A 21,551-nucleotide genomic window follows, 5' to 3' on the forward strand; every position below is an offset into this window, starting at 1 on the left:
TACATGCAATTTTCTGTCTTAGGCTGTAGTATCCATTACGAACTTCAAATGCCAAATTTGAAACATTTCCGGTGAATAATGTCACTTAAATCACCAAAATACCGAAAATAGGAAGGTACCATTATATGGGGGCTATAGCAAAACGTAGACCTTCACAGACAATTTTCTGTCATATTCCATTACAAACTTCAAATGCCAAATTTGAAAAAATTCCGGTGAATAATGTCGCCTAAATCACCAAAAACCGGGGGGGTTTATAGCAAAACCTAGACCTACATGGCCCATTTTCAATCCCAAAAGACATAATATGCGCTTGAGTAACATTTTATCAACCTACTTCATTTCGTTCGGAAGCTCGGAAGGAAGTGATTTCCACAGACGGAAAGACATCAAAAAATCGACATAGAAAAATCTTTATGCTGATCAAGAATATATATACTTTGTGGGGTCTAAAATTTATATTTCGAGGCGTTGCAAGCGGAATGGCAAACTTAATATACCCTCCATACTATGGTGGAGGGTATAAAAATTTTAACCTCTGCCCACAGTGGTATTACTGAAGCTAACCGTTGTGGTTCATTAAAAAAAGCCCCTTTAGAGGCTTTTTATAAAAGAAGACAAGAAAAAAATCCCCTTTCAAATCATCTACAGAATCCATCTAAAGGGTTTCTATAATGGAAAAGCCGAAAGAGTTTTCTATAAGGAAAACAATGGATTTTTCTATAAAAGAAGACCCCAAGGGGTTTTTAATAAAAGAGGACAACTTAAGACACCTTGAAGTTATTCTATAGAAGAAGACCCCTTGAAGCTATTTCATACTTTGCATATATCCCAGAGATCTTCTATGCATAGAAAAACTTGGAGATCCTATCATCGAATCTCTGTGTCCTCAGTAAATAATAGATTTTCTTGTGGTCTCCTGTGAGAGAAAGGTTTTTGTGAGATCTAATATACACGGAGACCTTTTCTTCTAAACACATGGTACATTTTGAAGGTCTTCAGGGATACCTCTATTCATAGAAGACATTGTAGAAGCCTTTTATACAAAAGACTTTCCATAGGTCTTCTATATGGGTTTCTTCTAAACACATAAGACCCTCTATTTACAGAAGACATTTGGAGGCCTTTTATGAACAAACTACCTTCTTAAGATCTTCTGACTTAGAAATGTTTTATACACAGAAAACTTTTTAGATATATTCTATATTTAGCTTATCTAGGAGTATCCCATAATTGAAGGCATCTGGAAGTTTTCTAAACACATTAAAGACCTTCTGTAGCTTTTTGAAAAGCATAAGACCTTAGGAGGTGTTATATACATAGAAGACCTTTTGATGACACTAAATACCTTCTGGAGGTCTTCTGCACTTAGAGGCCTTTTATACACAGAAGACTTTCTGGAGTTCTTTTATATTTAGAAAACCTTTTGTGGGTCTTTCAAACATAGAAGACACATAATAAAACTTCCATAAGGTTTCCATAATTATTGTATATATTCCGGAAATATTTGATACCTAAAATTTATTTTGGATTTCGATTTGTTAGAACATTTAGACTTCTAGACATTTTGAAGGTCCTTGTCCTTCTGGCTGTATTTTACACAAAAAAATACCATCTGGAAAACTTGCCTTTGTGGAAGATAAAGCAGCCCAAGCAAAATACCTCATGGAGGCAAGCCCTTTCAAAAAGTTTTCTATATAAACTATTCATGGGTCGTACTTAATATAGAGGAAAATGAGATCTTCAAAGCATATGGGACCTTTTGAAATTCTTCGACAAATAGAAGACCTTCTTCAGAGACGATCCTTCTGAGGCATTCTATACATAGAAAACGATCTAAGATCTACTGCTCTTGGACGACGGTCTTCTGTACACTGTCCATTTGACAGTATTCCATACAAGAAAAACCATATAAAAATCTTCATTCTGGAGGTCTTTTATTGATAGACAACCTATAACCCTTTCAGAAGTCTTTATATACCCTATACAAAGTAGATTTTGTGGAGGTGTTTTAGAGGATTTTCTTGGAGTCTTCAACACAGAGATGATCTTCTTCAGATACCATCCTTTCTGACGCCTTCTATACATTGAAGACGATCTTTAGATTTTTCCCACTTAGAAGACTTTTTGAAGGTTTTCTTTACATTATCTATTTGCAACAAAAATACCACCTAGAAATCTCCCTTCTGGGAATCTTCTAAAGGTGTATTAGCCTTATAGCCCTTCTTTCATGAAGCCTCGGGCTACCAAAAGTAAACTTTCTAAGGGTTTTTCATACACATAAATCCCTCCGAGAGCCTTTAAAAACATAGTAGAACTTTTTTCATGATACCTTTTGAAGGTCGTCTCTCAGAAAGACTTCTGAAAATACATTTTTATAAATTTCCCCTACAATCACAAACAACAAATATTAGAAATACATTTTCTTACCTCTCACGTGTTCTTTTCTTTTTCTTCTTTTTAATGGAATGCTCATCATTATCTCCATTTCCACCTAGTCCAACTCCATCAACACCGCCGCCACCACCTCCACCAGATGATGGAACATCACGTTCTCTGGACGGTGTCCGTACTAAAGCATAACGTTTCGATGATTCCTTGTCTTTAGCTGCTGCAGCAGAGGCTGCTGCGGCCGCCTGTTCACGTTGAGCGTCCAGTTCTTTTTGTAATGCCAAACTTTTAGCTAAATCTTCTTTAGCTTTGCGATCCGAATCGAAACTGGAACCTTCAACGAAATACTCTGATATGTTGAAGGCTTCACGTAGCTTGGCGTTTTTCTCCTGTTGTGCTTCGGCAATTTGATGGGTATCACGGACACTGAAAGAAATAAATGGAAAATAAACAATTAATATGAAAAATATTTATGTTTAAATAATTTATAGAATGGATTTTGTTGTGAAGTCAGTTTTTTCTTTACCTCTGCCCAGTATTAATTTTGGTTTCTAACATTTGGGCATTGTTCATGAGAGTCTCCAAGAGCATAGTGGGTGTGGAATTTTGTAAAATACCCCAGAGTTTTGGCAATGCTGGGGTATTATTAAAATTAAAACAACTTAAATAGTTATTATTGGAGGTGGTGGTGGTTGTGGCCGTGGAAGTATTAGAGCATAATGATGACGATGCCTTGTGGGCCACCAAAGCAGCTGTTTCTGTTACACCACTTTGTGGTGCACAGGAGCATAAACAATGTTGTAATGCTGTCGGCTGTTGTTGTTGTAAGAGAGCCTGAGCCGGTAGCATTTGTTTTTGTTGAGTTATTCGTTGTTTCTTTTGCCCTCCAACCACCAACCCTTGATATGTTTGCTTTCTCTGAGAGAATCGTTGCTGCTGCTGTTTTTGCTTCCTTTGCTTTTGTAAAAGTTTTGATTTCTGTTTTGCTATCCGTGTTTGTTTTGTTACACTTTTTAGGGGTTTGAATTTTTTCGCCACCTCTGCATAGAGCATTTGACTTTCGCTGACATATTTGGTAAATACACTGGCTACTGTTGCCGTCGTTGTATTTTGGTGGTGGTGATGATGATGGTGTATGGTAGTAATGTTATTGCCATGTTCTTTTTGGGTGTTTAAAGACGAAGAAGAAGAAGAAATCAATCGATTGTCGTGTTGAAAATATTGTTTGGTGGTATTTGTTGTTTGCATTAATTTCTGAGATTTTTTGTTGGCACTTAGAAATGTGGCACTTGGCATTTGGCTATCAGCAGTGTGAGGCTTTTTACGGCGTTTACGTCGTTTCTTGGCTTTTAACGAGGTTACTGCTGCTGCAATGGCCGATGTTGTGGCGGCATTGGCATGTAAGGTGTGGAATTGTGGATGTTGATGTTGTTGTATGGCAGAGGACAACATAGTTGGACTTTTTTAATTTTCTGTAAAAACTATTTGTAAATTGTGTTCTTTATAGAGAGGAAGTTCTTAAAAACTATATCTCAGTTTCTTTTATAAAATTTTGAAATTAAATACGAAAATATATAGTTTTCGATTTTTTCTCTTTTACCAACAGAGGAACAAATGGGACAAATTTGAAATTTGCTGTTTCTAACAATGATCTCTGCTTTACGTTTTGGACAATGTAATTCCTTAAAAACTATGGTTGACAGTGGATTATATATATAATTTTTTTTTAGAATATTTTTTTTATAATTATATATTTAATTTTTATATATCGTTTTTGTTCTATTTTCATAACAAAGTTATTGTTATGGGCTATTGGTGATTTAAAAACAAATCGATTTTTATCTCCTTTTACCAAAGGAGATGGGAAGACATTGGATTTTTGTTATATTATGTCGTTACTTTTTTACGTTTATTATTATTTATTGTTTTTATTTTTTTAATTATATCTAAATAGTTTTGCATGGTTAGTGGCTATGAAATGAGCCTCTTCTTTACAAAGTAATATAATTTGCTTATTTGTTTCTTTAAAGGTAAATAATACCATTTATTTGGTATATAATTTTGTAATTATTAATACATTTGTAAACAAAATCCAGTTTTTTGTTGACGATACTAGATTTATATACCCTTTAACGAAAGGAGATAGGAAGACGATGGATTCTGAATTTAATATATCTTTTGTCGTAAATGTTTTAGTTTATTTTTGAATTATTTTAGTATTTTCATATTATATTCTCCTTTTTTCATATGAAATGTTTAGTTAATTGATGCAAGAATATTTTTCTTTTTACTTTTATTTTTGCTATTATTAACATTAAATAATTATTTGCTTATATAATATATGGATCTTTCCTTATATGAAAAGATTGGAAGACTATGGATTTCTACCAAAAATAAATTTGGTTACATAGATATTTTTAATCGATTTTAAGACTATTTTTTCTTTTTTTTTTAATTTTTATACTATAAAATATATGGATCTTTCCTTATATGAAAAGATTGGAAGACTATGGATTTCTACCAAAAATACATTTGGTTACATAGATATTTTTTAATCGCTGCTGGATCTTCTTTTACCAAAGAAGATTGGAAGACAATGGTTAAATTTTATTTTCCTGCCAAACCTAATTCGGTTACAGCAATAGATGATTAGGATTTTCTGTGGTCAAAGAAGATTTTAAACATCTGCTTCTATAATAAATAGATCTCTCCTTATATGAAGATTGGAAAACTATGGATTTCTACCAAAAATAAATTTGGTTACATAGATATTTTTTCATCGATTTTAAAATATATTTTTAATTTAAAATTTTATTCCTAGGTGATACTTTTTTTGGGTATTTTAAAATCAATGCCACATATTGATACAAGGAACTTTTTTTATAAGAAAACACGGGAAGGTTATGAGGAGATGGGAAGACGATGAATTTCTTTGGATTTAAAAGCTTATTTCACAAGGATTACTATTTGAAGAAGAAAGACTATGAATTTCTAAAAATAACTATTTAAAAATTCGAAATGTTTCCCAATAAACTAACTCCGTACCTAGTTGATACTTTTTTGAGTATTTTAATTTAAGTGTCCCATATTGAGTTTTACAAGGTCATTTTTTATAAGAAAAAAAAAAAATGTTATGAAAAGACGGTATCACTATGAATTTCTTTGGATTTAAAACCTTATCTCACACGGAGTCTATATGAAGAAGAAAGAATATGAATATCTAAAAATGACTATTTTAAAATTACGAAGGGTATCCAGTTCCTCTACAAAAAATATATTTTTAATTTTTAAATAGTATGTCGTGTTGTGGTTTTTTTTAATATTAAGTTTAACAATTTCTTTTTGCTTCAATCGAAAACACGGGAGTGTTATGAGGAGATGTGGAAACTATGAATTTCTTTAAAATACCAACTCAGATTCTTTCAAATAAATTCCTGTTTTAGAGATTTTAATTATTCTGAATTCGATACCGAATGATCGGAATTTTATTGAAAACTACGTATTATGACAATAGTGGAAATGAATACAATGAATTACCTTGTTATTTCTTATTTTGAACCATTATTTTTTTTCTTAAATCATAAATGGTTCTGAAATTAAGTTATTGAATATTGGTTAAGTTTTTGAATTCCGAGTGATTAGTAGTGTCAATTTGTTTTAAAACGTGAATTAATACACCCGCTTAAATTATATTTATTTTCTAAAATAAGAGTATCTACTAAACTACTAGCGGCTGACAATGGATTTTTCTAATTTAAAATTATGAGATTATTATTGTTTTCAAAAATAATCTGTATTATTTGATTTCTGGCTATCTTTGGTGATTTTGTTTTTAAGACGATTTTTATCTCCTTTTACCAAAGAAGATAGGAAGACAATGATTTCTTATTGAGTTAAGTTTTATATCCTGAGGATAATGGAAGACTTGGTGTTTATATATAAATCTTATGTATATTACTTACATTATCTGTATATATCTATTACATTATCTATTACATTGATTGAATAAATGTGTTTAGTTTGCGTAAAAATTATATTCTAATACATACTTGGAATACAATTTTTTACATTTAAATAAATGCTATTTATTTAAACTATATTTGTTATAAAATTTTTTATTTTATATTTACAAAATATTTGTATTTTTGCAGTTTTTTTAATGGTTGTCGGAATTGAAATTTATATTGTAGTATGGAATCTTAGAATATTTCAATTAAAATGACAATTTCAACTAGTCCGGAAAACTTGTCAATACTCAGACGATGAGAAAATACGTGTTTTGCCTTCAAAATGGTTATTTTGTAAAGGACATGAAAATGGAAAAAATCTCTCAGATTATTTGGGTTTTCCAAAAATTTAGGAATTTTAATTTAATATATTTTAAATTTTAAACATATCTTTCTCAGATTAAATCCATTATGGGACAATATAAGTCAATCAGAAATTTGGGTGTAGATTTTATTAAAATCCTATATGGAGCGATCAATGACATATAGTTTTAATTTTATTATGGTCTTGCAAAATTAGTATAAATTCTTTTGAAATAGTTTGTTTTTCATGTTAATTTATACCCAGATCACGAAGATTGATGTCTTACTCAAATTCTAGTAAAACAGTGCCAAAATTTCGATAATAAACTCGGAAATTCGTGGATGAGTTGCAAGCTTAATTTTAAATTGGCGATGGTAACTTTTCAAGGTATAACGTAACTTAGGGGGTTCGGGTTCATAGACACAGAACAAAGTTATTCATACCCAAATTAAACTTGATCAACGTCTTTGCGAAACTTTACAGTAAGTATTTTTTTTGAAATAGTATATTTTTCTTGTTTATTTTTATCTGGAACACATAGATTAATACCTTATTCAAATTATAGTAATACCTTGCCAAATTTCCATAAATAAATGGGAAATTCGTTGATGACTAGCAAGCCTAATGTGTTTACAGAAATAGCTATGACAATATTCCCAGGTAAAATGTAAGATAGGGAATTCTGGTTCATAGACTCATACCTCGTATGATCGAGCTAGAACAGTGGACTTCCATAACGATTCGAATTGGAATTTGTGTTATTTACTCCACGAATACAAGTGGTAATAGGAAATAATTTCGGTCCTTTATAAAGACCCGACAACATACGAATGTACATGAAATTTTTTAAATTGATTTGATTGATTTGTATTTGTGTTGGTTCACAATCTGCAGAATTGTTCGCAGGATATTTTTTTTACACATGACATATAATTTCTATCCCAGTCAAATGTATTGCTGAATTAATCAAATAGTCATGCCAAATTTTACTATCTGTAACCATTCTCCTGGATAAGTTTTGTAAAAAAGATGTACCCATAGCAAAGGTATTCTAATAAGAAATCAGGCCGAATTTTGTAATCAACTTGTTAAACACATCGCGGAAGATTTCCATCCTATGTAATTATTTTCCAGTTTCCTATATTTGCCTCCATTTCTTCTCATCATCTAATATTGGTAAGAAAATCGTGTTTTTTTGAAATTTAGTTGAAACGGATGAAATGGACAATCTCTTATAACTTTTCAAAATTATGTGTTTTTATTTCGTTATTTTATTTTCTATTGGTTCTCTTTTGTTGATGTTCATATAACATTAAAAATATAGATCTTTCAAAACAGGTTCATTAGACACAATAATTTTTATTCATTCACAAATTTTTTTAAACTATTTATGCTTGTCTTTTTCTTAAAATGTTTATTAAGTGTAGTTTTTTGTACTTGGTGAGTATAAGTTCTCCCCTTTTTTGGGTATATATTTCAAGTCTTCTTTCAATTTTTCACGCAACACTTTACAATTTCAATAAGAAAAAATTTGCAATTCTTTTCCGTTACAACTCTTTAAACTAGTTAGCTATTACTTCGATTGATTACTGACATATAAACACTTTCAATTCAATATTGGCTAATTTCTGATAAAAAGCACAGAAAAACAAAACCAATGGAAGACGAGTTAATTAGCGTTTTGTTGTTTATTTTATAAAATACACGAGAATATAAATTCTATTCTACTTTTCCAGTCAATGTACCCTATTTTCCCTTTTTTGCCAAATAAGCATCACACAATTCCAATACAAAATAATCCACTTAACATTGTTAGCCAATGAAATGCCTGCCTGCCGTCAATTTACTCTTCGTTGCAATGGGGGGTTAGAATAGTTGGTTTATACGTTGATTAAAAGCCAAGTTAAAATGCCAAGAAGAATAGCGTGTGTATATTAAGGAAGCAATGCAGCGCCATGTTGAAAAGGGTGGTGGTGGTGGGTGGTTTTTGGCTGATGCCGTGAAATGTGAAATTTTGCATAAAAACACAAATTTTTTCGTCGTATTTATTTTTGGTCCTTGATTATAGGATATTTTGTTATATTCCTTTTTTTATTGCAAAATTTGTCATTTGCAAATTATTAAAAAAATGTATCATTTGTAGCAAGATTTTCTTTATAACAAAGATGACTTTTTTCTCCTTTACTATTCAGCGTTTTGGTTTTTCTTTGATAACTTTTTTGAACATTATTTTTTCAATTATAATCCATTTTTTTATATTTTTTTATATTAATATTGAAAACGTTTTTCTTTAGCATTTCATCCCAATTTATATATTTTTTTCCGTTTTGTTTAATTTTTTTTATTTTATTTTTGTTTAAACCCTTCGAACATCCTTTGCTTATGGAAGACACTTGATAACTGAGAAGAATTTTCTTATATGCCAAATTTCTCTATCTATTCCTTGCAGCCAAAGTTAAAAAAATGGCTTAGAGTAGACCAATTTGCTCTCATTTTCCACCCCCAACACCCACAAACCGGAATTCAACCACCCAGTTTGTCTCATTAGTTATGGCTACCGACGAATGCTGTGAGATTTCCTTGCAGTTATTACACAATTCTCACAAGGATACATATTAACTGTAATTGCTCTCTCTGAGAGTTGTGGAAAATTCTACACTGAGGACATGTTTAACATTTTTACAGGAACGAAACTCCTTGGAAAAAATATTACGAAGAAGATGATTTTATTTCAAAGATTATAATTTGGAAGGAACGCCTTGCATCTGGGAGATTTTACTAAAATTTACTACAAAACTCGAAGTTATAGCTTCGTTAATCATTGTTTGATTCTTAAAGGATGAATCATAACTTATTAGATCGAAATGCCGATTTATAGTCACTCATAAACTGCAAATCTTTAAAAAAAACCAAAAGATATTTAGAAAAAATAATTTTTAATTCGAAAATATTTAAAAACTTCTCTGAAACAAGTAAGCAAATCCTAAATACAAGCGGGGCGAATATGGGATACCTACAATATTGGGTTTTAAAATGAAATGAACGAAAAATACTGAAATGTACTAACAACACTTTATTTGAGGGTTTTGTTTTTCAAATTCTTGTGGGGGAGGTAACAGAAGAAATGATCATGTCTCTACCATGTTTATAACAGATCTTGTGTTGATGGAAATATTGAGATGTCGCATTTTATAAGTTTCGTGGATATTTAAAATGTTTGCCCTTTGTGGGGGTGGTATCAGAAAGAGTGGGCCGATATATCCCAAATCAAACCTTAGGTTAATAAAAATATTGTGGTGTGTGTAATTTGATAATTTGAAAACCAGATGCTTATTTCGGATTTTATGATCATTTTGGTTATTCAAAACTTCGACCCTTTGTAGGGGAGATACCAGAAGGAATGGTCCTATCTCTACCATCTTTATAACAGATTTTGTGTTGATAGAAATATTGAGATGTACCATATCTGAATGGAATCGGATGTTAATTTCGCATGTTATGAGCTTCATGGATGTTCAAAGTTGTTACCCTTTGTGGGGGAGGTGCCAGAAGAAGTGGACCGATATATCCCATTTTCACACCAAACCTTGGGTTAATAAAAATATTGTGATGTGTGTAAATTTACGAAAACCAGATGCTTATATAGAATCGTTATAGAATCGGATACTAATTTCGTGTTTTATTAGCTTTATGGATATTCAAAATGTTGACCCTTTGTGGGAGAGGTACCAGGAGGAGTAGACCGATATATTCCATATTGTCATATGTGCAATTTGAAGACATTTGGACACTTACATCACATTTTATAAGAGTTATAATTATTCAAAATTTTGACCCTTTGTTGGGGGAGGTACTTGATGGAGTCCATTTTCGTATCTTACCTAGCACTAATACAAATATTATAATTATTCAAAATTTGATTATAATTATTCAAAATGTGGACCCTTTGTTGGGGGAGGTACTAGCACTAATACAAATATTAGGATTGGCAAAATTGAAGCAAAGTCGGAGTATCCTTTCCCCTTCTGTGCAGTATTATTATTTTTGTTTTTTATTTCGATTTTTTTGTGGTCGAACTCGATCTAAGTTTGATAATAATATTACGATGTACCATGTTTGGACCAAATCGGATACTTTCTTCGAGAGTTATCCTGCGCTCCAGCCAGACAGACAGATAGAAGGACGGACATCGCTAGACCGACTCCAAATGGCCTGAAACGAATTTGGTCTAAAGAGACCTAGGGTCTAAAACTGTTATTTCGATGAGGCACGTTTTGGCCGTATCAAATGATGTACCCTCACTATCCATATGGCTGAGGGTATAAAAATACACAGTATTAAATTCCGTTTTAAAGTTCTAGAGATAGCAAAAAGATCCAACTTTGTAACTATGGACGATGATAAGAACGTGTAATTTTTATAGAAAGCAAATACATGTAGTCGATATGTATAACGAATAAAAAATCTACAATAGTAACATTCAAAATGCATATTACAAATATATACAAAAAAGGAATACAAATATTCACGATAATATTCTTAAAAAATCGTAATGAAAAAATGGGAAAATTTTTCTTGAAAAGATATCGTAAATTCTAACATATATTTAAAATCGTAAAGATTTTTTTTTTAAATTCCCAATAAGACCCACCCTAAAATATTTTTAAAAATTTATGATTTTACTCTTCCCAAATATATATAATGATTCAAAGTGAATGCGAAATAAAAAAACATCCTTTCAATACGTATTTTTTCCAAATCTTCATAAACAACAATTCAGCTATAGTAGTACTTCAAAAATTCCGGACCTTTAGTCCCTTGTACATAAGTAGATTTTCTATAAAATCCTGATAATTTTCTGTAGCATTACTTTTTACTAAATATAACGGATATCTCATCATTATTATTGTTAAATGTTGTAAAATGACTCTTGCCGTTACATTTCGGAATATATACATTTTTATTTACACGAAACTGTTTATGATCTGCCATTTGTTTAGCTAAATCACAGCTGTTATTACTTTGATTTCATATATTCATGTCACCACACAATCACTGTTCCCACAATGTTTTCGTGTGACGTTAAACAAGCCCTCAATGTAGTTTGCAATTGCAAATGGGAAGAGACGAAGACCTTTCAAATTATTGATTATTCCAAGCACATGAAAACACATCATGCACACACACACAATTCTGTAACATACCATGTCAAATTTTGTAAGTTTCGGGTCACACAAAAAATGCATTACACTGTAATGACATTGCGTGAAATTTGGCAGTAAATGCTTTTTTGACTTTCCCAAATATTACATAATCAAAACACACTCCCAATGGGTGGCTGAAGAAAATATTCCAACTTCACAACGTCTCTTAAAAAATATGAAACAAAATTATTGAAAAACAATTACTTACGCTACTCTACCAAATTCATCTTTTGGTATATCTGTCTTTCCTGTGCCCAATAATTTCTGTCGATACGAATCAACTTTGGCCTTGATTTCTTCAGGTGATAGTCTGCAAAATAGAATGGAAATAAAATTAAATTAATGTAAATTTAAGGTAGCAAATTATACCATTACAATTTGAAAAATGTGTATATACTAAAACGTATTAACATACCATTAAAGTTTAATTTGCTAGTTTTGTTGCTAGTTTTATTTTTGGTTTGTATAAATTTCGTTGAAATTTTCTTTTAGAAGTTAAAATATTGCTGACTAGAAATTAAAAAACTTTTTCCGTCTATTTAAAAAATATCCTTTTTCTGGTACTTATTGTTAGTTTCTTTTTCTTTTGCAATAATTAAAATGATATACTATTAAATAATATATGTATGTTGCAGTGTTGTACGTTTGACGTTCTCTTCAATAGTGAGGTGTGTTGACAATTTTATGTACAATAAGTGATTTTTTTAATATTTCTGATTTTCTTTTCGGAGTCTCCGTTCGTCTGCTACTGCTGCTGTTGTTCACGAGGAGAGTTAAGTTGAAAATAAACATCAGAAAATTGCACTATATCCAGCCATCCACCCTTTGCAACTCAACAGCAGAATGGATATTGCAGGTTTCCTCTTGCTTGTTTTGTTCGTCAAACGAACGAACGACCCAACAACCGACCTACCGACAGACCATTGCCTGGTTTGAGGGTTGAAAACAATAGCTAGGAAAATCAAATGCTAACAAACGACCGGAAGAGTATAATGTGTTGTGTTTACTGTCAGCCATGAAACAGAAAACAAGAACGAACAACTTATGAGACAAAGAGAGAGAAGAGCTTATTATTTGGTGTTCATTGACAAGAGTCGTACTTTCTTGTGGGAGAGTTACAGACAACGGTTCAGGCAAAGAGAGAATTAATGTTAACCACCCATTCACCCAGTAATGGAGGGTTGGTGTTGCAGGAAAATAGTTTCTCCTTAAATTACAAAATATGTTACTAAGTAAGAAGTCCTACAACAAAAATAACGACACACACATAAGTATGCATGCAGTTAATTGACATTGATGTAGGTATAATTCCGGAGAATAACACTTGATAGTGATGACATTTTATTTTATATGCAATTAATGTAATTAAGAAGCATGTTTGGTTTTGTGTTGTGATTCAAGGATATAATCTCGTTGTTTGTTATGAAAGTTTTCCGATGATTTTAAGGTTTTCTAGCCTTACATTTTCATTTAACGGCAAATGAAATCTTATATGTAAAAAAAATTGACCCATATTGAGTCATACATTTTCAGAAATTACCGAATTGGCAAAGATAAGCCCGCAAAACCAAACCAACGAAACACGGTGCAAGGTATCATAACAAATCTGGTCACATATTTCTTAGAACTCAGCCTCTATTATGCATGAATAAATTAACGTTATGGATAACAAAAGGGATACTAACAGGCCCCAATATTTTGTTTGACAGTTTGACAATGAAAATGGGCTAAATCGGTCTACGGGTAGGTATTCCTCTATAAGATGTTGGAGAGTAGATTTTAGCTGGGCCTGGGTCACACGTTGGGCAAATGTTCTGCGCACTGCTTTCAATTCGAACTCAATATGAATTGAGATGACTTCGCCAAAACTAATCCGGTTTTTTAAGCTACGATGATTTTTGAGGAGTGTATTCACACTATGTTCCTCCATAACTTCTATGATCCCGTCAGAGTAATTATTATTCAGTCCTACTTAATACGCATGTTGATATAGAGGCTCTCTATTATACCTCGGTACCCCTCTCTCTAGATCATGCCTGGGTGAAGTTTGTTTATCCAACAGATGGTATCAATCCCACGGCAGCGGGTTCTACGATACCGGATTGACCCGAAACAACAAGATTCCAGTTTCGGCCAGCGGCTGCCAACCCAGTATGTACATGTTTGTGTTTGTTTATTTTTCTGCATTGGGAGCAGCATATCCCGGAATGCTTGCTCCGGATTTTATTGGTCCGTGCCGGGATTGAGGAAAACCCCGGACCTTGGTTCTGCTCGGTTTGTCAGAACGTCATCCACCACAGATCTGTCTCGGTGCGATGTAATGGATGCAGAGAGTGGGTGCACTTCAAGAACTGTTCCGGATTAAGGCGTTTGCGAGACTACAGCGAAAGGGATTATGTTGCGACTTGCTGCAGTAACGTAGTCCCCAGCGAGTCCTCTTCTTCGTCGTCCTCGTCAGAGACGTCGTCGGAGTATGGCACTCCACCGCAGTCTCCAGAACAGCAACCAACACCGCAGCACCTAACGCCACATGTTGCTGTTCCAACTCCGGATTGTGCATCATTCTTGCAATTCAATTGCAACGGACTTCGAGGCAAAATAGATGAGATAGTGGAATTTATGAGTCGGAGGAATATTAAGATCGCAGCGGTGCAGGAAACCAAGCTGAATGAAAATTGCAGCCTACAACGTTGTTATGGTTACAACGTACTAAGGAAGGATCGCACCAGAAGTGGAGGTGGGGGATTAGCGTTCCTGTTACACCATTCTGTTCAGTACAGACCTATCTCGCTTGAGCTAGTCTCTAGTGACCCATACATGGAATGTATGGGGGTAGCAGTCAAGTGTGGAACTGCCGAGGTAGAGGTGCTTAATGTGTATATCCCGCCGATTAATAGCTGTGAACCGCGTTATTTGCCTGATATTAGCCCATTATTGGTAGGCAATAACCGCCTGGTACTAGGGGATTTTAATGCCCACCATGAGTTGTGGCATTCCGTCCTAGGTAATGACCAGAGGGGATCAGCGCTGGCAGAGCAGATTGACTGCTCCACATTTTGCACGGTTAACGAGGATGCCCCCACCCGAATAAGAGGAGAGTGTCACAGTTCGCCAGACTTAACCATAGTGTCACCCGGTCTGATAAATGACGTGACTTGGCAACCCGTCATTTCTCTTGGCTCAGACCATCTCCCGATAATCGTCTCCATAAGCAGGTCGCCCGATTTCATAACCTCTGAACGCCGCACTTTCCTTAACCATGGGAAAGCTCACTGGCCAGAGTTCAGAGAATTCACCAACCGCCGCTTCAGAGAACTGCCCAACCCTTCTGATGTTCGGGTAGCAGAAAGGATTTTCCGAAACATCATCAGAGCTGCAGCCGCTCGCTATATACCTGCTGGTCGAATACCCGAGATAAGACCAAACTTCCCAGCAGAGGCAGCGGGATTAGCAAACGAGCGTGATGATCTCCGTCGTACCAACCCTACTGATCCTAGAATCAGTGATTTGACAGTTGAAGTCAACCGGTTGGTACAGGAGCATAAGAGGAAAAAGTGGCTAGACCATCTGAAGTGCTGCAACATTGGAACCGATATGAGTAAGCTGTGGGTAACGGTTAAGTCGCTCTCGAACCCTGGAAAAAAGGATGATAGGACCTCAGTCACTTTTAACGACGTAACGGTGACTGATCCGAAGAGGTGCGCGGAATATTTTAACCGACAATTTGTCGAGCACCCCGAGAGCGATAGGGCGAAGCGAAGAGTACTACGTCGTATCAGATCTCTTCCCGCCGAGGAGGAACCACCACAGTTTACGATGGGTGATGTTGCAAATGTCATCTGTAACGCTAAGTCATCCAAAGCGTTGGGCCCGGACGGAATCTCAATGGTAATGTTGAAGCAGCTGGATACGCCGGGAGTCGAGTACTTAACGAAAGTTCTCAATTTGTCGCTAGCCACCCACATAGTGCCCGAAACCTGGAAAATGGGCCGGGTGGTCCCGCTACTGAAGCCAGGCAAGGATGCCAGTAAAGGCGAATCGTACAGGCCGATTTCGCTTTTGTCGCCAGTAGCAAAGACTCTTGAGGCTTTACTCCTCCCCAGCATTAGAGGAAGCTATACAGTTGCCAACCACCAGCATGGATTCCGTCCACAACATAGTACCACAACAGCATTACACGCCATTTCCACACATATTAGTAGAGGACTGAACCAGAACAGGCCGTGTGACAGAACAGTGTTGGTAGCCCTTGACCTATCAAAGGCATTTGATACGGTCAATCATGCCACACTGTTTGAGGACGTACAGAGAACTACCCTCCGGCCAAGTTTGAAACGTTGGATAATCAACTATATGTGTGGACGCCAGTCGTACGTGGAATTCCGGAACAAGAAGTCCAAAGCCCGTAGAGTGAAACAGTGAGTTCCCCAAGGCGGGGTGATATCTCCGGAACTGTTTAACCTCTACCTTTCCGGAATTCCTCGCCCTCCAGACGGCATTGAGATCGTAACGTATGCGGATGATTGTACGATCATGGCGTCGGGTCCAGTGGTCGATGACATATGCGAAAGGTTGAACCCCTATCTCGCGGAGCTTGCCGCATACTTCCACGCGAGGAATATGAAAATATCCGCCACGAAATCAACGGCCACACTCTTTACCACATGGTCTGCGGAGATGAGAACACAGCTGAATGTTCAGGTCGAGGGGAATCTAATACCGACCACGAACTACCCCAAGATTCTTGGGGTAACGTTCGACAGCATGTTTAAGTCGTCCGCGCAAGCCACAGCTATCTGCGACAAGATGAAAAGTAGGAACAAGGTCCTCAAGGCGCTAGCCGGCAGCTCTTGGGGTGCGGACAAAGAAACCTTGTTGACCTCTTATAACGCGATAGGTCGGTCTGTGGTCAACTATGCGGCTCCAGTGTGGTCTGCGAATACTAGTGCTACGCAGTGAAAGAATATCCAGACCTGCCAGAACGCTGCCCTGAGAACTGCGACAGGGTGCCTCCTCATGACACCAGTGGACCATCTACATGAGGAGGCGAAAGTCCTTCCCTTACGTCAGCATAATCATATGCTTTCGTTGCAGTACCTGCTTGGGTGTTACCGTGAGAGTCATCCCAACCATCATATGGTGGATAACTCTCCCCCACCCAGGCGTGTCAGGAAGGACATACATGATCTAGAGAGGGAGGTCCAGCGCTACAAGAGAGAGCCTCTAGATCAAGAAGCCTATCAGGCAGGTCTGAGTGGCATTCACACCGATGCAGTCGCGGATGCTATGAGCAGTTATAAAGTGAATGCCGTCCTCGGAGTCCACCCCCCATCCATTGCAGCCGAAGAACGTCAGCTGCCTAGACAAACCAGGGTAGTTTTGGCGCAATTACGTTCAGGATGGTGTAGTCGCCTCAATTCGTATTGGGCACGAATTGATGAAGATGTGCGTGACGCCTGCCCGGCGTGCGATACAGGCCCGCACAATACGCTACACCTTTTTAATTGCTCAGCCAAACCTACCCAACTCACTCCAGAGGATCTCTGGCTACAGCCCGTTAAAGTAGCCGAATTTCTAAACCTGGAGCTGGAACCAGATTAGCAGAACACAAACACACACATGCACTACTGCTACAACAACAACAACAGCTCATACTGCTGTGTCCGTTCTGATTCTTCTCAACCTAATTCTACTTCTAAGTCTGAATTCAAGAAGGACTCAACCTTTATAATTTAAGTCCATAACGATACCAGATTTACGTGAGTATGTTTGGCTGGGCATTGAAGGAGGTGCAGCTTGTCATGTGGACCTGTGCCACACGATGGGCAGATGCTTTACACATTGCTGTCAATACGGCCCCAATACGAATTGAGGCGGTTGCACCATCCAGATCTTAACTGTGCCAAAACAACTAAGGTTTGTCGGGCCAGCCCTCGCTCTTCAGCTGTGGACATGGTCTCCGAGTACGGTATTCACCCCATATTTCTTCATGACTTCTGTTATCGCTTCAGAGAGAATACCATTCAGTCCTGCTTGATATGCCTGTATCTCTCTCTTGTACCTCTTTATATCTCTCTAGATCGTGAATGTCTACCTTTCACCTCCTCATGGGGATTGATCGACAGTTCATATAAGGAGGCATACTGTTACGGTTCTAATGGGGTTTGTGACATTATTAAATATTTCCCGATTGCGTGGAAAAACCACTTGTTGGATAGATATTTTCATTAGCTTTCAAATGATCTGAGATGCGGTTATGGTTTGGGAACTGAACTTTCCTTTAAAATAACAACAATAACATCCTCTCGAAAAAAAATTTCAAAAAAAAATCTGAGCCTTTTTACTAATCTAGTGTTTAGCCGCTGTAAGAAACCAAATAGGCAATGGAACAGACAGCCCGTTTTAAAAGTCGTACCACTGGAAATAATTACATATATATTTTTTTGGGTGATGGACAACCCGTACCTCTAGATATGTAGAGCACATCAAGTCTGAATTTTTTTGCAGTAGTTCAAAAAATAATATCTTAAATTGACTCTAGCCAAGATTCTCAAATCCCATCACTAAAATTAAATAAGTTATGTGCTTAACTGATTATTAGGAATTTATAGGCAAAGTTCTCTACACCAAATTTTACGCGGTCCGAACCTAGTTCTTCAAACCGAATTCGATGAAAATAACAAACGCCGAAACATCCAACACTTACCCTTGATTCTCCAAAATCTCCTCAAACTCCAAGCATTTCACTTCAATTTTACGTTTACGATCATGATCTAAAATCTCCTTATTGGGTGGCCGATTTAATGTAGCATCCAATTTCTTAATATCCTCTTCGGAGCGATAATTGGAATTGTCCTTTTTACCGGGTCGTACAAAAGCCCAGTTGCGTTGTACATGACCGTTAGTGCCGGAACCACGAGGTGTGGTTAAACCTATTCCATTATACATGATGAATGGCCTCTAAACGTTTATTCTTCAAAGATTAATTTTTCGGCGTCGTCGTCCACTGCAAACAACCACACACAATTCAAGATCTATACGAGAACATAATAAAAATCGTTAAATAAAATACGCAATTTTCTTGTTTTCATCGACATACAATTGAATTTGCTGGTGTTTGATATGATTTAGTTAATGTTGATGTTAAATATAACTAAAATTGCCCGGATTTAGCCATTAAAACACACGCAAAACAAAACTTTTGCAATTTCACGAGAAAAAATGTGTGTGTTAGGCCTGACAATCGGCCGATGACAAAATCGTTTGTAAAATGTCGCTGCTGCTCCGTTTGCAAGTTTGTATCGATTATTAATTAAGTGGTGTAGACACCACAAATCTAATTGGACTATTCATAATACCACAGTTGGTCAAATTTAATTGAAGAATTTTTTAATATTCAAATAAGCTCTGGGGCTCAATTTTTATTTAAATGAAAAAGTTTATAATGGAGAAAAATGTCAAATTAAAAAATATATAACGGCGTTACCTAAAATTCGACGTTTTTCACCACACAAATACGTAAGGTGCACAAAATTTCAAAGTTGAACATTTTCAACGTTGACATATGAACAACCTCTATCATGAACAAAAATTGTGCAAGTTTGATTTATTGTTGTTGTTGAAAACAGTAATTGATCTGTTCAAGAACCTGCAAGAATCTACTAAAAACCGGTTATAGTTGTAAAATTTTTACATTCTAACAGTTTTTGGATCGAAGCAAATGTAAAAATGTTTAAAATCAGATAATATAATATCGAGAAGCACCGCTTTATGGACCTATATGAAAGTAATGCCCTATGTAGACAGTTATATGACACAGTGAAGATACGTTGTGGTCTATTGCGAACATCTAAACCGAAATTTGAAATAGTTCCGTTAAAAATGTGGCCATTATCATGAAAATACTGAATAACTAAAGATAGCGAGCGTGGGCAGATATACACCACTTACCACAATAACCGTTTTTTTTTTTTTTTCAATATGATATTAAAGAAAATCACAAAGGTTGTAGATTCTTGCATGGTACAATAAGGGGGTAGAAAAGCAACTTAAAACTACAGAAATACAGCCATGAGGCTATGCCCGCTTCCTGTAAGAATCATTCAAATTTGTTGCATATAATTTGACTTCATTAATTTGATATTTTTCCTCATTTTTAAAATGAGCTAAAAAGCACGAAAAAAGAATGAAATGCCTAGATTTTCATTCACAAATATGATTTAAACTTCAAACTTGTTCAATCTTTCGATTCCATGGCATAACTGGTTAATAGCTTTAAATTCGTCCCGCAATGTAATCATCATTTTCAATCATCATTTTCAAAACAACCAATACATACACAAAATTGGGCACACTTAGAAAAAATTGTAATCAACTGGTAGCCTTACCTTTTTATTATACCATGGATTCTTGTAGATACTGGAACGGAGTTATTTTTTTCATTTGATTTTTCATTCAAATTTTTCAATCCCAAAATTGATTTGCCAGTTCATTGTCCCAGAATCTATGTCAATGCGACTTCCTGTATTCTTCTACCATGCTTCGGAGAGAAAATACAACACTGTTGTCATTTTTGAATGGCATTTGTTGTCAGTTACAAGTGTCACCAGTGCTGTATTTTAACGCCGATTTAAGATTCGATCTGCTTTAGCCTCTATACTTTTGTTCCAGAATGTGCAAGAATTTACCACTTTCACATTTGTTGCTACTTTTTACTAAAAACGTTTACTGTACCTGAAAATCACGAAGATGGGATTTCTTTATCTACTTGGCTTATATGTTTACTTTGAAGGAATTCCATATAATTACGACATGTTTGCTTATTTTGTCCCCGTACTTTTTTTGGCAAAAAAGTTCTCTGAGAGCAAATTCAACTATTCCATCCTTTACTAGTTTAACCATTAAAAAAGCACGGGAACACAATTTATATATACACGAAAACGAAAACAAAATTTATATATATAAAAATATATATAAAACGAAAACGTATTTCAAAACATGACAAAATATAGCATTTTCAGATTAAATGAACCCTTTTGCAATTCAAATGAAACTTTTTGCAGCGGGAATGAAACCTTTTGCAGTGGAATTGAAACCTTTTGCAGTGGAAATGAAACCTTTTGCAGCGGGAATGAAACCTTTTGTAACCGAAATGAAACCTTTTGTAACCGAAATGAAACTTTTTGCAAATCAAATGAAACTTTTAGATTTTAAGAAGGAAAAATAACAAAACATTTTTATTTTTAGTAGGTTTAATATTAAATCAACTAATTATAACTAATATATAGTTAAAGAGGAATTTTTATTGATTATTAATATTTATGTTTTTATAAATTTTTTTCTTAAAGCTTCCTTAAAACACAAGTGTAGATGCAGAAAGATTGAAAAAAGTTTTTCAAGGTTTTTTTTTTTAAGGACCCGAATTAGGTATCTTTTATAATCTCCTCCATGGAAAGGAGGATATATTAAATTTGTCATTCGGTTTGTAACGCCTCTAAATATTCGTCGTAGATCCCATACAGTATATGCAATCATGATCATAGTTGATTTAATGATTTCCACTTATCTGTCTATTGAAATCTCGACTGCTCTATCTCCATAATCAACAAAGCTGCGAAGCGGGAATCCTTTATTAGGTAAGATTAA

General features: G+C 35.1%; 1 protein-coding gene across 9 annotated transcripts in view; it reads right to left on the reverse strand.

Annotated features, from left to right (window-relative positions):
* LOC101891870 (serine/arginine repetitive matrix protein 2) overlaps positions 1-19,164 on the reverse strand; it is a 37,566-nt gene extending 18,402 nt beyond the window's left edge. For all 9 annotated transcript variants that reach the window (XR_009342890.1, XM_059126397.1, XM_059126396.1 and 6 more), the window contains exons 1-4: positions 19,006-19,164; positions 18,613-18,940; positions 12,115-12,216; positions 2,431-2,817 (exon numbers count right to left, since the gene is read on the reverse strand). Coding sequence is in view for 8 of the 9 variants with exons in the window: in XM_059126397.1 (XP_058982380.1) it covers positions 2,431-2,817; positions 12,115-12,216; positions 18,613-18,854 (731 nt within the window). In the remaining variant the exon portion in view is untranslated. The remainder of the gene's footprint in view (positions 1-2,430; positions 2,818-12,114; positions 12,217-18,612; positions 18,941-19,005) is intronic.
* Positions 19,165-21,551: the final 2,387 nt, after the last annotated feature.

The sequence above is a fragment of the Musca domestica genome, unplaced genomic scaffold, assembly GCF_030504385.1.
Source record: "Musca domestica strain aabys unplaced genomic scaffold, Musca_domestica.polishedcontigs.V.1.1 38, whole genome shotgun sequence".
Taxonomy (NCBI): domain Eukaryota; kingdom Metazoa; phylum Arthropoda; class Insecta; order Diptera; family Muscidae; genus Musca; species Musca domestica.